At 32.8% G+C, this 24,499-nt stretch overlaps 2 protein-coding genes across 10 annotated transcripts in view; one reads left to right on the forward strand and one right to left on the reverse strand.

Annotated features, from left to right (window-relative positions):
• Positions 1-173: 173 nt before the first annotated feature.
• Positions 174-11,157, forward strand: LOC124952363 (PAN2-PAN3 deadenylation complex catalytic subunit PAN2). Of its 4 annotated transcripts, XM_047502103.1 has the most exons (22): positions 174-1,091; positions 1,758-1,945; positions 2,050-2,219; positions 2,289-2,409; positions 2,477-2,673; positions 2,766-2,979; positions 3,067-3,203; positions 3,278-3,424; positions 3,571-3,667; positions 5,594-5,827; positions 5,964-6,209; positions 6,362-6,608; positions 7,411-7,593; positions 7,674-7,840; positions 7,929-8,097; positions 8,187-8,682; positions 8,758-8,975; positions 9,048-9,177; positions 9,262-9,483; positions 9,610-9,871; positions 9,947-9,967; positions 10,977-11,157. In XM_047502103.1, exons 1-21 carry the CDS (start codon positions 1,007-1,009, stop codon positions 9,959-9,961), a joined length of 3,945 nt encoding a protein of 1,314 aa, XP_047358059.1. In that variant the 5' UTR covers positions 174-1,006; the 3' UTR covers positions 9,962-9,967; positions 10,977-11,157. The 4 variants fall into 4 exon arrangements, 3 of the variants coding, with proteins under 3 accessions (XP_047358059.1, XP_047358058.1, XP_047358060.1); XM_047502102.1 differs by having other exon boundaries at positions 9,947-11,157; XM_047502104.1 differs by having other exon boundaries at positions 6,362-6,581; positions 9,947-11,157.
• A 459-nt stretch (positions 11,158-11,616) lies between these two features.
• LOC124952362 (integrin alpha-PS2) overlaps positions 11,617-24,499 on the reverse strand; it is a 51,712-nt gene continuing 38,829 nt past the window's right edge. For 3 of the 6 annotated variants that reach the window (XM_047502095.1, XM_047502098.1, XM_047502097.1), the window contains 8 exons: positions 19,244-19,292; positions 18,686-18,763; positions 17,466-17,641; positions 16,811-17,049; positions 15,973-16,588; positions 14,993-15,892; positions 12,858-14,912; positions 11,617-12,764 (listed from right to left, as the gene is read on the reverse strand). In XM_047502095.1, coding sequence (XP_047358051.1) covers positions 12,669-12,764; positions 12,858-14,912; positions 14,993-15,892; positions 15,973-16,588; positions 16,811-17,049; positions 17,466-17,641; positions 18,686-18,763; positions 19,244-19,292 — 4,209 coding nt within the window. In that variant the 3' untranslated portion in view covers positions 11,617-12,668. The remainder of the gene's footprint in view (positions 12,765-12,857; positions 14,913-14,992; positions 15,893-15,972; positions 16,589-16,810; positions 17,050-17,465; positions 17,642-18,685; positions 18,764-19,243; positions 19,293-24,499) is intronic. The other 3 variants (XM_047502096.1, XM_047502100.1, XM_047502099.1) reach the window with 1 other exon arrangement.

Genomic DNA, 24,499 nt, shown 5'->3' on the forward strand with positions numbered 1-24,499 from the left:
ACGAAATATATATGTATATATATATATATATATATATATATATATATATATACATACACACATGAACATAAATGTTCTATGAAAATTTTTGTTTACGCCGTACGCTTCACTGATTTTTCTGATATTTTATTTTCAGTCTTTAAGTATATCAAAGACTGATCTTAATAGTGTAAAAAGGAAAAAAAAAAAAACAATTTCCAATATATCGGATAATAATAAGTCAATAATCTTATCTTAATCCCCCCTTCCGTTCCGATACACGGGATTAAGAGCACATACGATAAAAAGAAGTTAAACAACGTATATTGTGTTATCTTGAGATAATATAGAAAGGTGTACAAAAGTAAATATAAAAAAAGAAAAAAAAAAAAAAAAAAAAGAAAAAAAAGTCATGAGTTTGTTAGTGAGAACTATTTTCGCGCGTTAGATTTCAAAAGTCCCTTCTATCGGTAACTTCACATCGGTAAGAGAAAACGCGTACGTGCGTTTTTGAGCGATGACAGATGGCGCCGGTTTCAAGGCCATTTCACGTCGTCGCCGTCGTTGAGTCCGTCGTCGTCGTTGTCGTTGCCGTCGTCAGACGAAGAGAAGAAACGTAGAAAAGCGGAATCATGAATTAAAGGTATCGCGGCAAAAGATTATCGTTCGGATTATCGTGCATCGTGATAAATAAGAGGGGAAAAAAAAAAGAAGGATAGAATGCGAAGAAGGTTTAAGACAAGACTTCGTGTTCCTCGATTATAAAATAAAAAAATAAGATTTTTTATTAGTGAGGTAAAAAGTTTCGCTTGTTGCACGCAGTTGCTTAGGCGATTAAAGGAAGGGTACCATTTACATGCGTACGTGCGTGTTAATATAAAAACTGTGCTATGAGAGTGGATCGACGTCGATCGTCGAGACGTAGATTTTCCAGTCTCTTCGATGATGATTCAATGTTCCTAAATCGATCGACCTGAAGAGAAAAAAGAAAGAAAAAGAGGTGGAGCAAGGGGGGGAGAGAGAGATCATGGACTATCCGGTTTTAAGTCACTACGACCCGTCCGTAACGGATGAGACAGCCGGTAGTGGCGGAGACGAGCAAGAACTACTTTGTGAGTTTTCTAACATCTTAAATTCTATCTGCGATTCTTTTTTATTTTTATTCGGTGTCAAGGTTAATCGAGGAAACGTTAAGAAAAAAAAAAGAAAAAAAATAAAAGAAAAAAAAAAAAAAAGAAAAAAAAACGCGCGAAAACTATCCCGTGACAGCGAAGCTTATATACGTTATATGACCTATGTATGTATATGCGTATATATCGCTCGATATGTGAATGCTTAGAAAAGGCGCCAAATATTTAGCTCCATGTGACGATATCGTTCATTTGTTCCTATCAATCCCGCCAAATATAACTTTATTTTCGTAGACTCTACGTACGACTCTAATGTTTTTTTTCTTTTTTTTTTTTTTTTTTTTTTTTACAATCGTTTTTCACATCATCAATGACACGTCTGTGTTTATCATGTTTGTAGTGTTCATTTAGGTTAATAGCTTACGCATAGAGTTGCGTAAACCATGGACTTTGAAGTGTATTTATTACATTTTTTTTTTTCTTTTTTTTTTTTTTTTTTTTTGTAAAATTACGTACAATAAGATTTCCCGTACGGTAAAATTGAAAAGATTCAATATTTCTTTCTTTCTTTCTTTCTTTGCTTTCTTTTCTTTTCTTTTCTTTTTTTTTTTTTTTAGTTCGTTTATGACCTTTAGTTTTACTTTTTAGGGGGAGATTCTAATTATGTTTTACCAGGCGATGAGTATGTACCTGCTTCGGAACAATTTGGAGATGAGTTTATAGGAGCTGAATTTCATGAAACTCGAACATTGCTCGCAGATGGTGGAGATAGGTTTGGTGTTTCTACTGCCACTTTCGATACCATCGAAGAACTTATGTGGATGGGAAATCAAGGGGTATTCAAATTTTAAATAACTTCTTAACGTTAATCAATAACAATGTTTTCAAATATATTTTAAATTCTATTTATTTTCTATTGATATGATTATATATTTTATAGGGTCATGTAACATCTTATTATGGATCTGGTGTACAAAAATATACATCTTTTCAAGTACATGCAACACAGGAGGTGCGCCAAATCCATCCTTTAGATGAGGGCATTCTGGTGCTTACTCAAAGCATATTGCGATATCAATTAAGACGTGGCATACCAATATTTACACATACGTATGTAGACATATATTTATATATAAGATAACTTTATACTTCTATGTTATAAAGATTATAAAATTATAGATCATCAAACATGGTAGATATGCAGTGTATGCTTCAAATTTCTCCAACTAGAATGTTAATGGGTGGACATCAAGAAAAATTAATTGATTTTAATCTTACTAGAGGGAAGGAAACTGGATTAGTAAGATGTTCTGATATATTTATAAATCAAGTTTATACTGACAATTATAAATGCTTCTTATTTTTAGGTTCACGTCGGAGAAAACGGTTGTGCAATATTAAGGCAGCATAATAGACTTATATGTGCTGGTAATCCAGCAGGAAGAATTGATCTCAGGGATCCAAATACATTATCTATAGAACATACTTTTGATACTCATAGTGGTTCCCTTAGCGATTTTGATGTTCAGGGAAATTATCTTGTTACATGTGGTTTCAGTAATAGGTAAAAACAGTAATCATTAATTGATAAATTCGTATTTTTATAATGGATTATTTAAATGTTTTTAATTTATTTATATTTTGTAATATCTATAGTCGTCAAGGTCTAACGGTAGATCGATTTTTGATGGCGTATGACTTAAGACAAATGCGAGCTTTAAGTCCTGTTACAACGCTGGTGTATCCCCTTCTATTAAAATTTCTCCCAAGCTATTCCAGCCGACTTGCCGTTGTTTCTCCTTTAGGACAAATGCAATTGCTTGATACAATCTATGCCAATGTACAACCACCTTTGACATGTTTATATCAGGTGAATGGTTATATAATTTCTTTTAGATTATTATTTTATATAATTTTATATATAAAGCTTACACATGTTCATACATGTAATTTATAGGTTGCTACTAATGGAGCGATGATACTATCATTTGACGTATCATCTACATCTCAATGTCTTTGTTTTGGAGATTCAGCAGGATCTATACATTTAATGTCTACAAATACTTCTGAACCTCAGTTTAATACATTTTCTAGGTTAGTAATTATGACATATATATATTTTATTAATTGAAATAATGAAAATATAAATAAAACATTTCTTTGATCAGACCTACAGAATTTGCTGATCCTGTTGAGTCTCTTCAACCTATTGCATTTGATGATGATCTTACACCATTCAGTACAATACCTGTAATGTATACTGAACATCCATTATTAAGTGATTGGCCAGAAGAATTGTTAAAGAAGATTTACAGGTATAGTCATATTACTATTGCTTCTAGAAAATGCTTGTTTTTTTTTTTATATTAAATCTATTTTAAATTATGAAAATGTCAAGATTTTATATGACAATGTAATATTTAATTTAATAAACGATCCGTACTGCTTTATTAATCTGCAGGAAAACTCCTTCAATTGATCCTGAAATTCTACGCACAATCAAGATGCAAGGAACAATAGGTTATGCGCCAAATCCTCAGGCTTTTCGACGCAATCAAGTGAGGAAACAATATTCTCCAAAATTTCTACAATATTCTCCTCCGTCTCTTTTTAAACTTCCTTAAAACATATATTTTTCTCTTTGCATCCTCTAAAAGATCTCTTATTTATATTCTGAATTGAATTCAGGAGTTAACAAATGTTATCTCATTTATAAGGTTTGATATGATTATACATATATATATATGTACATACATATATATATATATATATATATATATATATATATATATATTATTTACTGCCACAGATAAAATAATAATACAAACAGAATTATTTTTTTGATGCTTTTAAGTGAACTTCAATATTTACTACGTGATTGATTTTTGAAACGGTAACGTAAGTCCTTCATATGAAAGCAATATTATTCTGAATAAATATAATCAGAGTAATATATAATCTAATGATACTTTTTTCGTGTATTGCTATCCATGATATACAGCTAACTTAATTAGCTGTAAGGACAATATCGCGAAATTATGTAACTATCAAATGCCTTAAAGATTTTACTTTAATAACAATATCAGTATAGTCTTGCCATTTTAAAGCAATGTAAGGGCAATATCTCTGTGCTGTATTTGCAATGTAGAAATTGAAGCTCAATATAATTAAAATATTAATTTTTTAGAAAGAAAAAAGATATATTATTAAGACTGATAATATTTCGTGATAACTGTAGAATGTAATATTGTTAAGAAAACGTGATATTATATTTTCATAAGCTAGTCTATTATATTCTAGTAATTTCGTGTGATAATTAGTAAATTAGTGTGATAATGCATAAAATAAAGAGGTGTATTGTATACATTAAGAACATACTGTCCAAATGATGATATGGAATTGCTATTTCATTTTTGAAATAATGTTTTATTCGGTTTAAAAAGATTTATATAAATTTACGAACTACAGAATAACTAAAAAATATACTGAATACTTAATTGATCTCGTTAATGCAGATTATTATATGTTTAATTACATTTAATAATTAAAAGTAATAAACTACAATATTAAACGCCTATTACCACAGTAAAAAGAAATTATTAAATAATAAAATTGGGTATTTTTTTTTCAATTACTATTAAAAACAAAATTAAAAGCACAAAATAATAAGTAAATTTTTACTTATATTATAATTTCAATATAGTGCCAATTAATAATAATTGTAAATTTGTCCTAAATCAAGCAACTGAAACAGTGAAGACAAGACCGTACCAAGGGTTTTGATGAAATTGCAGGGTTATATGTAATGAAAAAAAGTATTTTAGGAGAAACTCTATAAATTAAAAAAAAAAGAAAAGAAATTTGATTAAGTAATTTGGAGATGGAGGATGCAAAAGAGATTCCCTAGCATGCTACAATATGCACTTTAGAAGCTGTAGATCATGATATATATCCTAAACTTAGATTATAATCTTACGTGTCCTCAAAAAACATTCTAAATTATAAAAGATAAAGTTAAAAGAATTCAAAACATACAAAAATTGATGAATAGTATTTCTTTATTATAACATTAACCCTTAAATTTCATCAATTAATATGACAATCTTCTATGTCTTCAAGTTAGCATAACAATACTATGTTTATAATCAAAGCGTTTACACACACTGCTTATTTTTTTGATATTTTGCGCTTAATTATAAATACTACATTTATGCATAGACTGTGCTATCTTGATATATGTATAATTGAAGTTGTATTTGAATGAAATAAAAAGTTGTAATAATATATTTATAAGCCTTGCATTAATATCGCGCTGCTTACTTGAGTCGCGCCCAAAGAATTCCGAATAGGTATTATTTATTTTTTAACAAAGTTCTGATTAATTTATGTAGAGCTTATAACAAAATTATACAACTTTTACTATAAAGAAAGAATTATCCATATATTCATTATTAGAATAAAAATAAATAATACCTCTTTTACAGATACCTTACAATTTGGAAAAACGACGTGGTGTAGTCACGAAACTTTTCGCGGCAGATTCACGAGCTAAAACAGACGACGGAACTTTTGTGGCAATACCAAAGCGTTACCGTAAAATTGAGGTGAAATATTCACGAATCGGTTATGATGAATTTGATTTTGATCAGTACAATCGGACAAATTTTTGTGGTCTTGAAGCTACACTTCCAAATAGTTATTGTAATGCGATGTTACAGGTAAGTGTGAAAAATAATTTCAAATATTTTTATTATAAGTTATATATATATAATTCATATATATAATGTATATATATATATATATATATATATATATATATATCCATTATATAATAATACGTCATTATAATTACAGTTACTTTATTATTGTGAACCTGTAAGAACTGCATTACTTTCACATTCATGCCAAAGAGAATTTTGCTTGTCATGCGAACTGGGATTCTTGTTTCACATGTTGGATACATCTCGTGGATTACCTTGTCAAGCAGCCAACTTCCTCAGGGCTTTTAGAACTGTCCCAGAGGCAGCAGCTTTAGGCCTTATTTTAAGTGACTTACATCCAGAGGCCAAAAGGAAAACAAGTTTAGTCAGATTAATACAGGTATTTAATCAGTATCAATATATACATATATATATATATATATATATATATATATATATATATATATATACACATGTATATTGTACATATATATTTATCTATAATTAATTGTAATGAAAAGATTTTTACAATTTTTTAAAATCTTGTCTTAGAGTTGGAATCGATTCATTCTTCATCAAATACACTACGAAATTCTAGAAACTAGAAAACGCCAGCAAGAAGAAGAAGAAGCTGCACGTTTGAAGTCGGGACCTAAATGTGCACCGTTTGTCTATAATGAGCAAGACTTTCCTAGCATTTTACAGGATCTTGGTTCCCGGTATAAAAGTCATGATAAAGAAAGGAAGAAAAGGAGAAAGCAAGAGGAGGATGGTAAATATATGTGGATAACATCGAAAGGTAAACACAATTCATGTGTATCCTTAGCACTGGGCACTTTTTGTGTTTATTTTTCAGCCTGTATGTAATCATGTTTTATATTCTGCTTAAAATATTCAATAGAATTTTATATATAACCATAAAATACAAAAAAAAGATATGTTAGAACTTGTGTTAGCATACAATATCAAATGAATAATTGAGAAAGACACTTATTAAGAAATTTATAATTCATTAATAAAAAAAAAAAAAAAAAAAAAAAAAAAAAAAAAGAATAGAAAATTTATCTGAAGAAGAATAAATCATTTATTATAGAGTTCTAACCTGACTTTTGCTCATATTTTATGATATTCCTTCAAACTCTATTAAATATTTTAAACAGGCTTGTTCGAAGGCTGCAGGGCTATATCCGAAAGATGACAAGAGGCAACTGGAAACATACGGTATTCTACTATATTTTGTTTTATGATGTACTACTACCACAGTGGCACAAAAATTTTTATTATTTTATAGTTTCCATCTTGATAGAATTTTTAGGATCTTTTTGTACTCTTGCATTTTTTGGATATTGCATCTGAAGCTTTTTAATTAAACATATTTCAATAATATGTCTGACCCGCAATTTTATCTTAACATTGCTCTAGATGTTCAGCAATGCATTGCATTGTTTGTTCGAGTGCTTTTTATATAATTTATTTTTAATAGATCGCAATGTTACAAAAATGCACGTTTATGCCTTTTGCACAAATGTAAATGAGTAAGTTTGTAGTTTAATAAATAATATATTTATACTCTAATGATTTGTATTATTTTAAATTACAAGTTGATCAAGGTAATAAAAAATCTCCTGAGGAAAATGAAGTACGAGAGGAGGAAACGGAAATCAGTCGACTATTTGGTTCTGAACAAATGCATATACATCGTTGTCTGAAATGTGGACAAGAAGCTACTAAACATTCTATCATGTTATTATGTAATTTAGTATACCCTGAGATAGTTAATCCATGTAAGATGTTATCCTGTAATTATGTTAATTCATACATTAAGATGATATATTATATACAGCTAAATTTTTGTTTCTTGTAGCAGAAGAGGTTCCATTTACAAATATACTTGGACGAAGTTTAAGACCAGAAAAAATTACACCTGCGTGGTGCGACGAATGTCAAAAATTCACGCCTACTCTACAATCACGACAATTGACCAAGCTACCTCAAATATTAGCCTTAAATTGTGGCTTAGATACACAACAGGTAAAACATTATATTAACGTAACAAAGTTACATAAACCATAGATTTTATTATATTATAGAATTTGATGTAAGAATTAAATGATTTTAGGATAAAGCTTTTTGGCAAAATCAAATGGACATCGTTGTCCGCAAGGTTTTGAGCGGTAAAGAAGCTAGTCCTTCATCCAGTCCTGTTCCAATTACTGTGAAACCATGCAGATACGGTAGTAATTGTACCAGACTTGGTTGTAGATTTAGACATATTGGCCGAGATGCAGGTAGAATAAAAAGTCTAATAATGTCTAATAAAATCTATTATAATTTCATGAAAATATATTCTAATTTATTTTAATCATATTTTAAATAGAAACGTCGACATTATCACCTGTTACACCTCCCATAACTACAACTAATTCGTCTATTTCAACGCCTCCGAGTCATTTGTACTATTCTCATTCATGGATTCCTCATAATATTGAAATTTCCATAAGTGAGAGCGGCGAAATGTCAGTTGAAAAAATTACTTCTCCAAAGATCGACGATACTACTGCATCTAATCTATTAGAAAATGGACAAGGTAATAACAATACCCAAAGGACATCAAGTACTATAGAAATAATTCAAAATAAAAATGAAAGTGGAAGTGCAGAGATAGAAAACAAAGGGACAGTAAATATTGAAGAACAAATATCTAGTTCGACGAGTAAAGTTCAATATAGCCTTAGTGCGGTTGTGTGTTATGTGGATGATAAAAATAATGAAGAAAGAAGAAACCTTGTCGCCTTATTACGTGTTGGTCCGAGTTACCACAAACGATCAACAGGAAGTGCGGTTTCTCAATGGTATATCTTTAACGACTTTTGGTAAGTAATATTATAAATAATAAATTTGCTGTTAACATGTAAAGAAATATTTCAGAAACATATTTTTTATTACAGTATATCTCCAGTTACACCACAGGAGGCAGTTTGGTTTAATCTTGATTGGAAAGTTCCATGTGTTCTTCATTATACAGTAATTCCAGCTCCTGAACCATCGACATTCGTAAGTCCACTTACGTATGATGTCTTTGGGGAAGACAAATGCATTGCACGTAGTGGAGGAACAACTGGTATCACGTTTACACCTCTTTCATCGGATGAAATGCCCAAAAAAGGTACGTATAAATAAAATAATTAATGTTCGAATGATTTGACAAGACATTTTTTTTCTTTTTTTTTTCTTTTAGGAGAATTAGTTGGAATCGACGCTGAATTTGTTACTTTGAATCAAGAGGAATCAGAACTTCGAAGTGATGGAAAAATGTCTACGATCAAACCGAGTCATATGTCTGTTGCGAGGATTACTTGTATACGAGGGTATATAATTAATTAAATTGAATAATAAAATGATATATATGTTATGTATAAATGTTTTGTATCTATATAAGTTTAAATTTTTAGACAAGGTCCACTTGAAGGTACACCATTTATAGATGATTACATTAGCACACAAGAACAAGTGGTTGATTATCTTACGAAATTCAGTGGAATTCAACCTGGAGATTTAGATGCCAATTTCAGTAGTAAACATCTTACAACGCTCAAATCGACATATCAAAAATTAAGATTTTTAGTGGATAATGGTATTATATTTGTTGGTCATGGATTAAAGAATGATTTTAGGTATATAAGACGATATCAGTCACAACATATATCTAAATATATTTATTATCTTATTATAATTAATTATAGATTCTAATCTGTTTATCTTTCGACTTTTTCTTTTTTTTTCTTTTATTATTATAATAGGGTAATTAATTTGGTCGTGCCTCCAGAGCAAATAGTAGATACAGTATGGCTGTTTCATCTACCTCATCATCGTATGGTATCGTTACGTTTTCTAACGTGGCATTTCTTAGGTAAAACCATACAATCTGAAACTCATGATTCTACGGAAGATGCACGATCAGCTCTGGAGTTATATCGTAAGTACAAAGAACTGGAAAGTTCAGGCAAATTAGCAGAGAACCTCAAAGAACTTTATACCGTTGGGACCCAATTACAATGGAAAGTTAGTATCTTATTTGTAATAATATTTACAATTTATTACCTTCATAATTAATCCAAACCTTCTTCATCATTCCAGGTACCGGATAGCTGATATGAGGTTAGTGAGTGTAATTATGAAACTGAGAACATTGAATCAGAAAACGATAATGAGGTCCAAGTGATAAATGCATTTGAGTGTATAATAGGCCAAGTAAATAGTTCAAAAATGAATTCGCCTGACAAAGTTTAAATTTAAATGATAACCCAATTTTTTCATTCTTCTTTTTATCTTTTTTTTTTTTTTTTTGCTTTTATTTCTTTCCTTTCTTTTCACATCTAAATCGATTATCCATCTGTCATCGATATAAAAAATTAACTTTACAGAAACGAATATGCGAGCGAATATGAACAATTTTTTAAGGATGATAAAATTAAAATTACGGGTATATAAAGTTGATATTCGTTTAAAAAAAAAAAAAAAAAAAAAAAGAAAAGAAAAAAAAAGTAGGTGCAAGAAAAAAGATCTTTGTTTAATTTTATTAAACAAAGATTAAGATTTAAAAAAATCTTTGTTTAATTTGCACCAATAAAAGGAATTTGTCATTTATCATGATTCGTTATCAATAAGGTTACGAATTCTTGTTACATCGAAATTGATTATAAAAGATCATTTTATAAATCCTTTAGATAATTAAAAATTATGAAATTTCCTGTTGATTAGAATTCAAAAAGACTGTGTCTAAATTGTTAATCAATAGTTAATTGTATATAATGTTCCATACCATATTAGCATATCGAAGATCAGAAATTTGTTCACGTTAATTCATATGTTCGACGTTTCTTTTAAATTGTCATTGTACTAATGTCGACAATATCGTTATCCCTGTTGATTCGAAACGAACTTTTAATATGTATACAGAAATAGTAAATCAGTATCAGATAATACTATATCTGTGACAGAATAATATTTACATGATCGTAATTATTTCCTTTTAAATGTACCGAAAATGTACATAATACTTTTGTATCATCTTAGGGTACAATGATTAATGTATTTTTTTATAATCTTTACTTCTTCCGATGAATTTTAGTTCTCGTAACGATCTTGGCGTCTTTATTTATTCCAGGCGATCGAAACATCGTCGGCTAATGACTCTATCTTTTTATATGAAACTTTCGAAACACAAACACATTCAGGAGATAGTGATATATTTTACAAAAATAAAAACAATTGTACTCATTATAGATTATTTTTGTATACATTTTATCAATGGAAAATATTGAAAATAAAGTCAAAATCTATTGCAATATTGTGTCCCGTTTTAACGTTAATGACATTATAAACAAATAAATAAATAAATTTTATAACTTAAATAAAATTAAATCATAATGTTTGATATGACATTGTTCTCAAGTCTTTTGTTTACAGATTAGGGTAATTGAATAGAGTTAAATATTGACAAAATAAATGATCAAATCTAGACACTAGATCATTACAATGAAATCATTACGATGATCTAGTGTACTTCATTGCGTATACACATCTCAAATCTTTTAAATCATGTTTACATGTTCAAACTAATATTTTCTTTTAGGATAATATATTTAATTAGTCTATCTCTAATATATATATATATATATATATATATATATATATTTTTTTTTTTTTTTATATATTGTAGACTTCTTCTTATAAGGTAACACAAGACTTTTAATTAGATAATTAATTTGGTACAATCAGTGAATAAAGAAGAAAAGCATTTAAAATTAATATTATTATATATATATTTCTTTAACGTTACGTCTTAATGTTGTATGTACAAGTTAATTTCTGTAATTTATCGGTCGCTGATTATCTATCTCACGATCAGACACGCAGTCTGTTGCGTTAGATTATTCTGGGTACGTAAGTATAATAACATAATTAATAATTTACAAAATTATACACACATACATCTGGGACATGGCTGCAGTCCTCCTCATATGTTTCGACGCTCTAGTATATGTTACGTGGTATACATACATACATATATATATATGTTCATATATATATACATACATACATATATATATATGTTCATATATATATATATATGTTTATATATATATATATATGTTCATATATATATATATAGATATATATATATATATAAATTTAATAAATAATTAAAAATTTGCATACTGTCAAGCCTACTTCCCAAATGTAACGAGGAACCCCCATAGGTGTCGATCACAGAAGCGAATAAGATCCGTCAGAAAGCAAATTCATCCTTTCGTAGAACATTTAATGTCAATTCGACGATCGTCTAAAATACTTCATATTTATTTCTTTTTTTTTCCCTCGCTCTTTTTGTATCTTGATCATATTTGTATAATAATATTTTACAATAGAAATAGAAAAATAGAGGCAGTTGGAAATCGAACAATGAAAAAAAAAAGAAAAGTACTTTGTATTTCTTTCGCTTCTGATGACCCGTGAGGTATGGCTTCAAAGTAAGTTACACGTAAAAAGAAAACATCTCCTGACTAGAAACTTGCGTGATCGAGCTGCTGCAGGAGCTGGAAGGAGTATTAAGTGGCAGTATTGCTGTATGAACAACAACGAATCTCGCATTATTATCGTTCGATGTACCAAACAGTGTATACATTTCTCGCGAGACAATCAAATCCACTAGATTCATTTTTTCCTCCTTTTAGCTGGACATCAAGACCGTTAAGGCACTTCTTCCGCCGTTTTCCAATACACGATCGAAACATGAATAGATTCGATCGGAGAGAGCAAAAAAAGTCTAATAACTCAGTACGAGTGGGAGTACTTTTTATAAGTGTTCGTCACCTTGTTGGAAATGACCATTCCTGTTCAAGGGTTGTCTTTCCGGAGCATCGGAAGGTCTATTTCTCTTGAAGAATCCACACTGTTAACAGAAAAAATATATATTAAAGATCATAACTCATTTTATGATTATAAGGATTAACTTCTTAACCTTTTTACCATTAGTTTGACTTACCTTATGAAGTAAATAAATGAGTAATAGTAAGATTATCGCTCCGGCACAAGCCGACAAAACTACTATCCAAAGTGGAATGTCATCTGGAGAGGACGGAGCAACAGTCGGTTCGATGTTCGTATAAATTTCATGGCTTTTCACTACTTGCTCAACCGGCGTACCGATGAAGGGTTGCTTGGTAACGCGTGCTACTAATTGACTTGAGACCTTAACTTTCTCCTTAAACGCAACTTTCTTCAAGGTCCTGATGTTAACGAGATATCTCGCAGCGATTGTTATCTCTTGGTCCTTCTTCAAAGGTCCAAGAACGCAACGCAATGTAACACATTTCGTGGTATTGCAAGGATTTTGACGATCAATAGTAGGATTATTTTCATCTAAAGGAAGAAAACTGCTATCGATTTCTCGACGATGTCTATTGTGTTCTTCAAATTTTCGAAACTCTGTTACAGTCAATGCATCATTTTCTCGTCTAAATCTTGAATTCAAATGATTTGGATCTGTTTCACCAACTAGATCGAAATGATTTCTTCCATATACTTTGGTATCGACTTGTCTATCCTCCGTTCGTTTGTGCTCGTCAACATGCGAACTGTATCTTGTCTCGTAATCTTTTTCCGAATTTGATCCTTCTTCTTGTCGGGATCTGCTATAGGATTTTATACCTGGACCACCCTTTAAAGTATAAGTACGTTCTTCTGTATAAGTGTAAGAACCTTGTAAAGGAAATCTGCGACCATCTTTCAACACTATATATCCTTTACCATCCTGTCCAATCAAAAGCTGACCTTCTATTCTCAAGAAACGACTATCTTGTGGCTCGGTAGATACGGAAACATAACTTTGTACTCCCCTATGATCTTGCAGCGGAAACATAGAACCATCCTGAAATTCTATATACTCCTTTCTGTCAGAGGATGTTCTAAATCGTCCCATAAATTGAACATATTGTTTTCCTTGTCTATTATATGACTGATAACCGGCCGCTTCTTTCGATAAGGATCCAAGGAGTTTCTCTAGTTCTTGATTAGAGCTAATATTTCGTAAACGGAATTCTATTTCGCTGCTACCAACAATATGCTCTCTATCGCCAGTTATAAATCCTGATTGTTTTTCTGTATCATGATTTTCCAAAGTATCGTCGTAAACTTTCTCGTCATCATAATCATAATCTTCTTCATTTTCTTTTTGTTGTTTCAATCGTGCTTCCTCCTCTCTACGTTCTTCCTCCTGTCGTCTTTGCGCGAGCAAACGTTCATACTCCTTTTGTTTTCTCTCACGTAACAAACGTTCTTCCTCCGCAACTCTTTCCAACGCTTCTAAACGTCTCTGTTCTTGTATCCTTCTCAAACGTGCCTCTTCCTCGATTCTTAAAGTTTCCAGTTCCTGTTGACGACGTTCTTGCTCTTGTTGTTTCAAACTTTCCTTATATTGCCTTACGTATTCGCTTTCGTCGACATGTACCACTGGAATACCCGTTGAAGAAAAGGAACCTTCTTGATTTCCATAGGCAATCCTACCTGATTCTCTCCAATGATTTTCAATATTTCTACTGTAATTTAAATTTCTATTATGTAATCCATCTAAGTTGGATAAATTCGAGTCGAAATTATTTCCTTGAACGGTCGTTTGTAATCCACTTCCTATATTCGTCGAGCTTCCACTATAACCATCGGAGTCAGAGTGAAAAATAATTGCTCTGTTAACACCAGATATTCCGTCGGGTTTATTATTACTACTACTCGTCATACCGGAACTGTTTTGTGTATACGTGGTGGTTAGTACACCTGGTTGTTCTCCGTTAGAAGTAAGTTGTATCCTTCTGGTTTCGCTACTAACGACATTTGTGGAGGACGATGAGGAGTGTCGTGATTTTTGGATGTCCGAACTATCGCCACTATTTACATCGCTCTCTTCCTTGTGATTCGATTTATTATTTTGTAATGTTTCAAAACCTCTTTGTACGTTGATTGTTTTGCCTGAATGAGATTCGTCCAAGATTACGCCAGATGGATCTGGATAGCCTTGATGTAATGGTCTTCTTCGTTGATCGAGCTAACAAATATAAATTGAAACCAAATGAATATAATATAATTTTAAATGATCAAACATATTTTATCAATGTTATCACCTACCTGGAGACTCAGATAATTAGCATTTGCCGTTTCACAAGCAATCGGTCCGGTCATTTCCGGTTGCTCAATCAAATACAACAATTCTTCACCAGCAAGAGTTTGAGCAGGCCATATCAGAAATGCTTCTGCTTCAAGTATATCCGATGGTCCTTGATTATATATAATATAATTGTGAATGACTGCTGGACCAAACTCTGATTCAGTCGTAACGTTCGTTCCAGTGTAATTGAAAGGATTGTAATAGATTTCTTTGGGTCGACTTTCACCTTCCACGAGTAATTCCGTTTCGATCCAAATCGGTAAGGACAAGTGCCAGCTATTGTCATTGGTCGTTGTACCGTTTTCGGGATTGGTCGTGTTTACTTCCATATAAAATTCGTAAGACGGTGCCATACTATTAGATGTTACAGGTTGCAGGAGTACTTTGAAATTGACCAATTGTCTTTGAGGAAGAGGATTGCCGATATCGCAACGCAAAGTATTGTTATTCGATTGTTTAGGCGCTGAACATTGTACAGGTACCTCGGTCTTGTCGATTCTCTCGATTTTGATGTAATCGATACCAGCTGGCAATTGGATATTGTAAGTCGCTTCGAACGCGTCTTCGCCATTGTTTATCACCAAAATCTCGAGTTCTAATTTCTTTCCGGATCCTAGAAGATATCGTTCGACGTTTGGTTTCACACTGAGCTGTAGATCCGGTATGCAAACGTTGTCAGGACCACAGTTCTTTCTTATCGATAATGAATCCTTTTTGGACATGGTAGCACCGATAACAGGTCTTAGAGATATTCTAGGATCACGTGGACGATTATCGGGTAACTGATCGTCTTTCAAACTTATACGTAATTCTGCTTCCAACGATGTCAATTTGTCACGGATATTTGGTGTCACGTAAACCTAAACGATAATATTTTAAATAAAAAACAAAACATATACGGATGATGATAAGAAAGTTAAATAAGATTAGACCAGTTTACCTGTACTGTACGACAAAGTTGTTGATTTTGTTCGAGTGTAATCGTCTTGTTTATCATGTTTTTATTCTCATGTTCAATGAAAAACAGTCGTGGAGCCTTTGTTTTCTTAACGTCGACGACATATTGAACATTGAACACGTATCTTGATGCGACACCATCGCCGTTGTATCTGAAGCATCCTCTTAATGGTAGAGAAGTAACTCTGGTACCATCCGAGAGTGTATAATTCTTATCATCTAAAGAAATCAATTTCGATTCGGTTTCAAAAGTCACGAAAGAATCCATTTTAATGACTGGACGCGCTCTGAAGAAGAATGCTGAGCTGGATTCGTAAGCACCAACGACCAAATCAGGATAATGATTCCCATCGAGATCTAAGCTACCAGCTACGGAAAATCCGAAGGTCTGAATTGGTACGTTCAATTCTTCCGCGTGAATAGCTTGGGAATATTTTTCTAAAACACCGTTTTTCGATCCGTGATAAATGTAAACGGCGCCGCGACCGTTTATTCCACCATAAGGAGCACCAACGACGAAATCACCATAACCATCATGATCGATATCCCCTAAAAAGGCCAGTGACAAACCGAAACGTCCGCGATTACTCTCTCCGTCTCTGAGAAAACAAGATAAAAACCTTATCGTGAAAGTTCAGCGGACACTAATGTAATTTGAAAATTTTTCGAATTTTTCTTCCGTTGTTCTTTTTTTCAGATAAAGAAATTAATCGTTTCTCCTTTAAAAATGATACTATATAATTTAATCTAATATTAGATTAATTAGATCGTAATAATATTTTCTTAATATTCGCGACATTAGATATTATTTTATTATTTACCTGCTGTCAACCTTTCGGAACTTTTCATGAGCTCCTCCTTGATAAATAACATAGATCCTTCCGGTTTCGATATTCATTTCTGGATTGTCCGGAATAGTATACATCGGTGCACCGACTATAAGATCGTCTAAACTGTCACCATCAATGTCACCAGCTGCAACGGAATAGCCGAAGTAAGCACCCATTTGTTCACCTGTGACGTTTTGATGATTGGTCATGCTGGAGGTAAAGAGTACGACCTAGAACAACGAAGATAATAATATATATACCGGGTATTCTATTTAAAGTCAATTATCAAGATATTTCCGTCGGATTGAATGATATGAAAGTATGTTACAGGACAAATAAAATACAATGATATGGACATTTCTTTTTCAAGATCATTCTTTTTAAGATACCATAGTCATCGGTACAATATAAGAAAGCTATGCTTATGTTACACCTATAATATGATAGCTCGTAAAAAAGAAAATTAACTGAAGGGTCTATCAGTTTCTTTTTATCTTGAACGAAAAAAAAGATCACGTTCGAATAGTTAGATTTCTTTTTTGTAAAGAAGAAATCGGTGAATAAGAAAGAGTTATAAAAAAGAAATTACGATTAGGCTAGGTAGCTATTTATCGTTGGTTAGCAGTAAGGTCAGAGTATATCTTACCTTGCCACGAAGACCAGATCCCCTGGGTACACCAACAGCCGTGCCACTGTCTCCGTTTCCAACGAAGTCTCCCGCGGCGACAGAGTAGCCCATGTAACTGTCGTCTTCGTTCGCCGGAGCTTCCTTTGTAGACATCATTTTGGCGCGACTATTCAACGGCTGCGAAAATGCTTGCCCTGTAAAGCGAATTGTATGGTATCTTTAAGGACGAAAAATTTCAGACGATGATTAACGATCTCGTTCGAGTGGGTGGCATGTCCATGTACGTATTTCTTTCAAGATTGCATATTTAATCTAAATGACTATATTTCTCTTTCTTTAGTTAACGACAAAAGATTTTTTATTTATTTTGTAGAATATCATTGACGATTATGAAGAATCGCAATCGTGAAATATCACAAACGATGGACATGTTTGCGGGTTTACAAGCGATACACTATTATTCATATTAATATTTAGCTTTTAAGCGTAAATCGTCGGTATCGGGAGTGACATTATTTATACGCAGCGACATTCCAACTGTCTTGATATCTTTTGAAAGATACGACGATAGAGAAAAACTGGAGCGACGATTAGAACGATTACGAGTAGCAGGATAGATGGATCCAATGTTACGTTGAACGGCTCTGCTTTGAGATGTGAAGCTGGAAAAAGCGGCCTGCACCTGTTAGACGTGATCATCCTAAACTGACCTGGCAGTAATTAACGAATAATGAGCGTTCACGAAGTTCATTTTATCGATTTTAGATTAATTATTCGTTAATGTTTTCAATTGTTGTTTGTTTTCTTTTCCTTTTCTTTTTTTCTTATTTATTTTTCTTTTGTTATTGACAAAATAGGCACAAACAAGCGTCGTAATTAAAAAATTCAAACGAATCGTTATTATGATTAATAGATTTGAATTAGGATCCACTGCCAAGCGAGTATTAAAAGGGTGGAAGATTTTTATTTTTCTTTTTCTTTCTTTTTTTTTTTTTTTTTTTGTGTGTATTACTCGACACATTCCTACGAAGATTTTCCTTAATGAATTTTCAGAAATAACAGCGTAGGAATCAAGCAACACGTGTTAATTTGCCATTTTTTAAAGTGGTTTGCAACAAATAGAGTCAAGAGAAAATGGGTAGCTGATTAAAAATCGATTATCACTTAGACATGTATATTGTTTTATTTATTAGAAAAAAGGGGGGAGAGAAATTTAGGCAGCTGCAAATACGCGGTACCTGCAACTTCTTCCTGAAGGAAGGACGTAGTTGCCACGAATTGGAATCTCATCGAGGTGCTGATAGAATATAGCTGACCTGAAACGTTTTATCCTTTCTAAATCACTTAAAGATATTAATTCAAATTAATAATAATCCGTCTCGTTTTTGCCGCTTCTGAATCGTCCTGTAGTAGCAGATAGCGTGAATAAATAAATTCAATTCATTTTTACATAAAACAATAATAAAAAAAAAAAATCTATACCTACGTATTTCTAATAAAGATAACGATGAAGCACAAATTTCGTCATCCTCGTCATTGAGTAACTTAAATCGCTTAAATCTTCTTTATTTCTTTTCTTTTTCTTTTTTTTTTCTCGTCAAAATTCAATATTTTAATTCGATAATTAATTAAGACGATAGAAAATGAATTATGCCAGCTATTGTTGAAATTTTTCATATTCCTTTTAAAAATATCTTGTTCGAGAAGAAAACGAAATGATGCTTCATCGATTCGTTGAATCTCAAAGATTCCTTCAATTATTTCAAAGATCAAAAAAAGAAAAAGCGAACGCTTACCTTGCCAGTACCAACTTCCTGGTGCACCGATAAAGAGTCTCTCGCCATTCTGAAATCAATAAGAGAATTAAAATTTGTTGTTTCGATGTAATTGAAAATGGAGAAGTGGAAATACGAAAATAAAAAAGAAAAAAAAAAAAGAACAAGAAATAAAAAAAAAATTAAAAAAAAAAAACAAGAGAAAATAAATAAAAGAAAAAAAAAGAAAATAATAAAAAAAGAAAAGTGTAAGAAAAGCTCGATTCGTTGATAATTATGCATTGCTATTTGGTAAATACAATAGTATGTGAGACGAACAGGAAAGTGCACCCACGAAACACGAATTTTTCTTTTCAATTAACAAGATAACTTCGAAGATAGTCACGTACATGTACATACTCATGTACTTACTCTGTATACGAATCTCACAAACACGCGATAAATCGGTCGTTCACGGAACGTGTGTACGCTTTTATTCGAATGCAAGGGGGGAAAAGGAGAGGAAACACGGTTATGCACGCACGCTCATATTAAATTTGTTAAGCGAAACGTACGCGAGAAATCGCAGATAAAAATGATCTTTTAACGATACTTCTTTTTATCATCGGCGTTAATTAATTTTAACCATTAATCCTTTTCATTAGCTTATACGCGAAGATTAAAAAGAGAACTTTTCCAATTAAACATTGTTAAAATAAATTAAAACCTTGTTCTACATGTGTCGAATCGTAACATTAAATTAATTATCGGCAAATAACTTTTTTCTTGCAATTGAACATTAGTTACAAAAATGTTTTTTTTTTTTTTTTTGGTAATAAGACGATCGGACGGAATTTTAATAAAAAAAATCGAAAAATAATTAAAACATTATCTAAAGTTTCTGATACCATGTGATTTATTAAAATGAAGATAAGGTACTTAAAAACTCACGATGGTAATGCCACTTAATCTCTCTCTCTCATTCTCTCTCTCTCTCTCTCTCTCTCTCTCTCTCTCTCGAGTGCCACTCGAAATCGTCGACATACCTAAACCCCCGTTAATTCGTTCACGACTCGCATTTCCCATGGCGTTTAACGTACGACGACGACATACTATTTTCAAAACCGATTCTAAAAAAATAATCGATCTCGAGTTTTCGTAACTTGAAACGTTGTTAATTCGAAGTGATCCTTTAATGCTTACCACTATATAATATTCAGTTGATTTCGTTTGGAAATTCACATTTCTATTATATATATATATATATTACATTTACGATTTCATAGCGTTCATTCGGAGTTCGTGTTCGTATGGAACCGGTTAAAGTGTATCTCTTTGTCCGTTAGCGAGATACGCGCGTTTATAGTAGCCTATAAATTATCTTACTAACACGCACGCTTCCGTGACGTTTGCGTTCACGTTGTGTAACGGTAAGAACCACGACGGAGACATCTAACGACTGTAATAAAGATTACGCATCGCATACATATTAATTAATAGCCTGCAGAACATGAATGATCTCGTAAGAGACCAGAAACGCGTGGAAAATAGATGAGGCAGTTCCTTTTCATTCTTTTTCCCGCAAAATTACGCAATCGAAGTAGTACGCATGTAGTAAGTATATAATGCAAATTCATGATCAGACGCATACATGAAAACGTATGTACATGATAGAAATGTGAGAAGAGAATGAATAGCACGACGAATCAGAGGAGAATAATAATTATCATTTATCATTAGAGCAAATCGAAATTACGTAATGCAATTGTTTATAAATTTTTTTCTTCTTTTCTTTTCACTTTTTTTTCTTTTCTTTTTCCTCGTTCAAGGATCAAAAGAGATTGTCAAAAGGGAATAAAATTCATTCGACGATCGATGAAAGATCCACTTCATCGTTATATCGAGAATAAAGATCCGGAGTCAAGGTCTTGTCTTAAATATCGTTGGGATCAAAGTGTTAATCGCGAGACAATGCCGATGCACTTTCTCGGAGTGCACCTACGCTCAACACATGTAACCGGTCGCCTACTCACGAGGAGATGCGTACGAGTTTTGTAAGTTGAATGGGGGACCTATGATAGTCGTGGGTAATGGTGCCGGTAAAGATAGAAGAGAAGAAATCATTTGAAAAGGACAGTCAGAAGGATGAAAAGGAGGAATACGCATAAACGCTTATGATCTTCTGAAAGATTATAAGTTCGATAGATAATTTAAAGGAAATGCAAAGTCACGTGCTTTGAGCATCGAATTAATTACAGCTGAGTTTGATATATATAATTATTTCTTGATAGGTAATCATAGAGAATCCGTTAGAGATGAAGAATGTTAACAGAAAAGAAAAAAAAAATATATATATATATATAATTTATATAATATAATATTATATATATATATATATATATATATATATGATTATAAAAAGAGAAATTATAGAGAGGATAAACGTATTGATTTTTTTAAATAAACGCTTACAATACACAATTGCGTATTGTATAGAGAATAGAACGAATAGAAACGCGATTAACGATTGGAAAGCAATTCAAGGGAAGATAAAAGATAGTAGGACAAAAGAGGGCGCGATACTTCTAGTTTTTATTTTATTAGGAGAAAGGGTCGGGAGAGGTCGAAGAGACTCGCCTAATCCGGTCGCGGGAAATATCGTATCGGAGATAAAAGAAAAGCTTATAGGTAGACACACACACATATATATATACCTATATATAAGTAGATATATAGTAGCGAGAAAGTGAGTGTGTGTGTGAGAGAGAGAGAGAGAGAGAGAAATAGGATAAGAAGTACCGCGTACCTGCAAGGAATCGCGAAAAGAAAACTAGCGTCTAACTTCGTTTTACTCTCCTTATCATGAGAAATGGCGGCCGTTTATAAAACAATGCAAGCAGGACCACCGGTGCGCGTAGGTGGCCTCCTTGCAAACAGTCGACGGTGAACACGGAACGCGGTGACAGAACGAAATGTCCAAGCCTTAAATGGCCACCTGAAACTCTTTTCCCTTTCCCCATCCCTTGCCCCGCCATCCTGTGCTTGCATATATCCTCTCCTTTTTCTCTACTCTATTTCTTTCTCTCTCTCTCTCTCTCTCTCTCTCTCTTTCTCTCCTTTCTCTCTCTCTCCTTTCTCTTTTTGTCTCCTTTCTCTCTTTTCTCTCTTCTCTTATTCTTTCAACTTTTTTCCCTCATCCTTTTATATCCTGACTCCCAGAGCTCTCTTGGTAGGGATTTACGCGTAGACTCTAAAGGCGCACTTTAAACGTAAAGGAGACACGTTTGTCGACGCGACAAAGAGTCTTCTCTTTCAACTCGAGCTCATTTTAATCGCCGTTTACCTTACGATTTAATACTCAGATTCCCATTAATTTTCAACTTGGCTTCAACTCAATTTCGAACGAGTTGGAAGGTTGTAAAAAAAAAAACTAAAAAAAAAAAATAAAAAAAATAAAAAAAAAGAAAGAACAAATAAAAAAAAAATAAAGAGAACTAAAACTGGAAGAGAATGAAGGAAGAAGGAAAAGTATCGGATGCGATACATCTCGGTGGTCGGTCAGTAAAGGACGGTCAAAGTACGAGTTAAAGTGGCGCCAGTTCGGTAGGCATTTCGGCTCTGGGACTTTATTTATCGTTCGTGTCCACAAATGTTATTATTTGTGAGACGGCGCACTGGCCGCAACGCCGGCGATTCGCACGCTCGCCGAACAATGGGAGCCTCCTCCAGCTCCTCCTCGTAGAGAGGATACACAACGATGTCAAACGTGCGACCGAGTCACGTGAACGCCCAACGTCTCGATGGGCGAACACACTAAACACACACACACACATACACACATACACACATATATACATAACCCACACATAAACACACATACACACTTACAATCACATAATCGCACATACATATGCGTACTTACACCGATATACCCACCAACCGTGACTTCTGTACGTCTCTGCAATTTTTGTTTTGTTCCTTTGCAACAATGAAGAAAAATAAAAAAAAAAAAAAAACAGAAAAAAAATGAACGAAATGAAACAGAGAAAGGTAGAAATTTCGAACAGAAAAAGGTAGAAAGTTATTTTCAGGAAAACATATTTCCTTGTTGTATGAAAAATTCGAAAAATTATTCGTCATACTTCATTGAGAAAATGGTGCGAATTTTCTTTCTTTTCTTCTTCTTTTTTTATTTTATTTATTTATTTATTTATTTTTTTTTTTTCTTCTTCTTTTTTTATATAACGTATCAATATCGAGAGATTCAAATTTGGCGTTTCCTCAATCGGGGAAATAAATTAATTGTTTACATCAAACGAATTCTCTTAATACTATGGTCGCATAAGAATTTCATTGTGGAGAAGCGCGTTCGAAGCATTAGTCGTGCAACGGTAAGCAAATACGTGCATTTGTCGCTCGGTCTCGTAAGGACACGAGAAGACACGATAGGAGAAAGAGAATGGGAAATGAAAGAAAGAACGAGAGAAAAAGAAAGAGAAAGAGAGAGAGAGAGAGACGATGCATACGTGTACCCCCTATGGAGTAGCGTCGACTCGATGCTTATACACGGGAAAAATTTGCAACCGAGACAATGGCGGTCGGAGGCACCGGTCTGTCTACACGAAACACGACCGACACGAGTTGTATTCTGGCGCCGATCGGAAGAAGAAGGAAAGAGAGAGAAAGAGAGAGTGAGAGAGAGAGAGAGAGAGAGAGAGAAAGAAAGAGAGAGCATTCGAGATTGAAATATAACCAAGCGACCGAATGTGTACTCGGGAGTACTGAGTGAAATTTATGCCGACATCCCAGGCCTCGTGCTCTCTTTCTTTCTTTCTTTCTTCCTTTCTCTCTCTCTCTCTCTCTCTCTCTCTCTCTCTCTCTTTCTCTTTCTTTATTTCTTTCTTTCTTAGTAAAGCTCGAGATCACCCTCTTGGCATGCCAGTCGAGATTGAAAGTACTTAACCCTTTGCCTGAAGAATTTCTTACATTTCTTTCCCTCGGTCCTTACGCGTTTTACTATTGATACGTTTATCGTGTTAGAATTACAATGACTACCAATGCATATCGACGATCTTTTCTATATTACTAAGGTACTCTTGTAAAAACAAACAAATAAAAGGGAAAAGGAAAACAGAAGAAGAAGAAGAAGAAGAAGAGAAGGTGGGAGAAGAAATAAAAGAAGAAAAAAATAAAAAAATTAATGACATAATGAAACGATTAGGACGTAGACGTAAACGTCTAACGTTTTGCAAAAGAGAAATTTCGCGAGTGTTAAATCGTCGTGAGATTTACGAGCAT

The sequence above is a fragment of the Vespa velutina genome, chromosome 10 (assembly GCF_912470025.1).
Source record: "Vespa velutina chromosome 10, iVesVel2.1, whole genome shotgun sequence".
Taxonomy (NCBI): Eukaryota; Metazoa; Arthropoda; class Insecta; order Hymenoptera; family Vespidae; genus Vespa; species Vespa velutina.

Bases quoted from the DNA above. Each gene is read 5' to 3' on its own strand.
- LOC124952363 (XM_047502102.1), top strand. From the start codon at position 1,007: ATGGACTATCCGGTTTTAAGTCACTACGACCCGTCCGTAACGGATGAG. The intron at 2,410-2,476 runs GTAAGATGTTCT...TCTTATTTTTAG, and splicing joins GAGGGAAGGAAACTGGATTA to GTTCACGTCGGAGAAAACGG. The intron at 9,484-9,609 runs GTATATAAGACG...TTATTATAATAG, and splicing joins GGATTAAAGAATGATTTTAG to GGTAATTAATTTGGTCGTGC.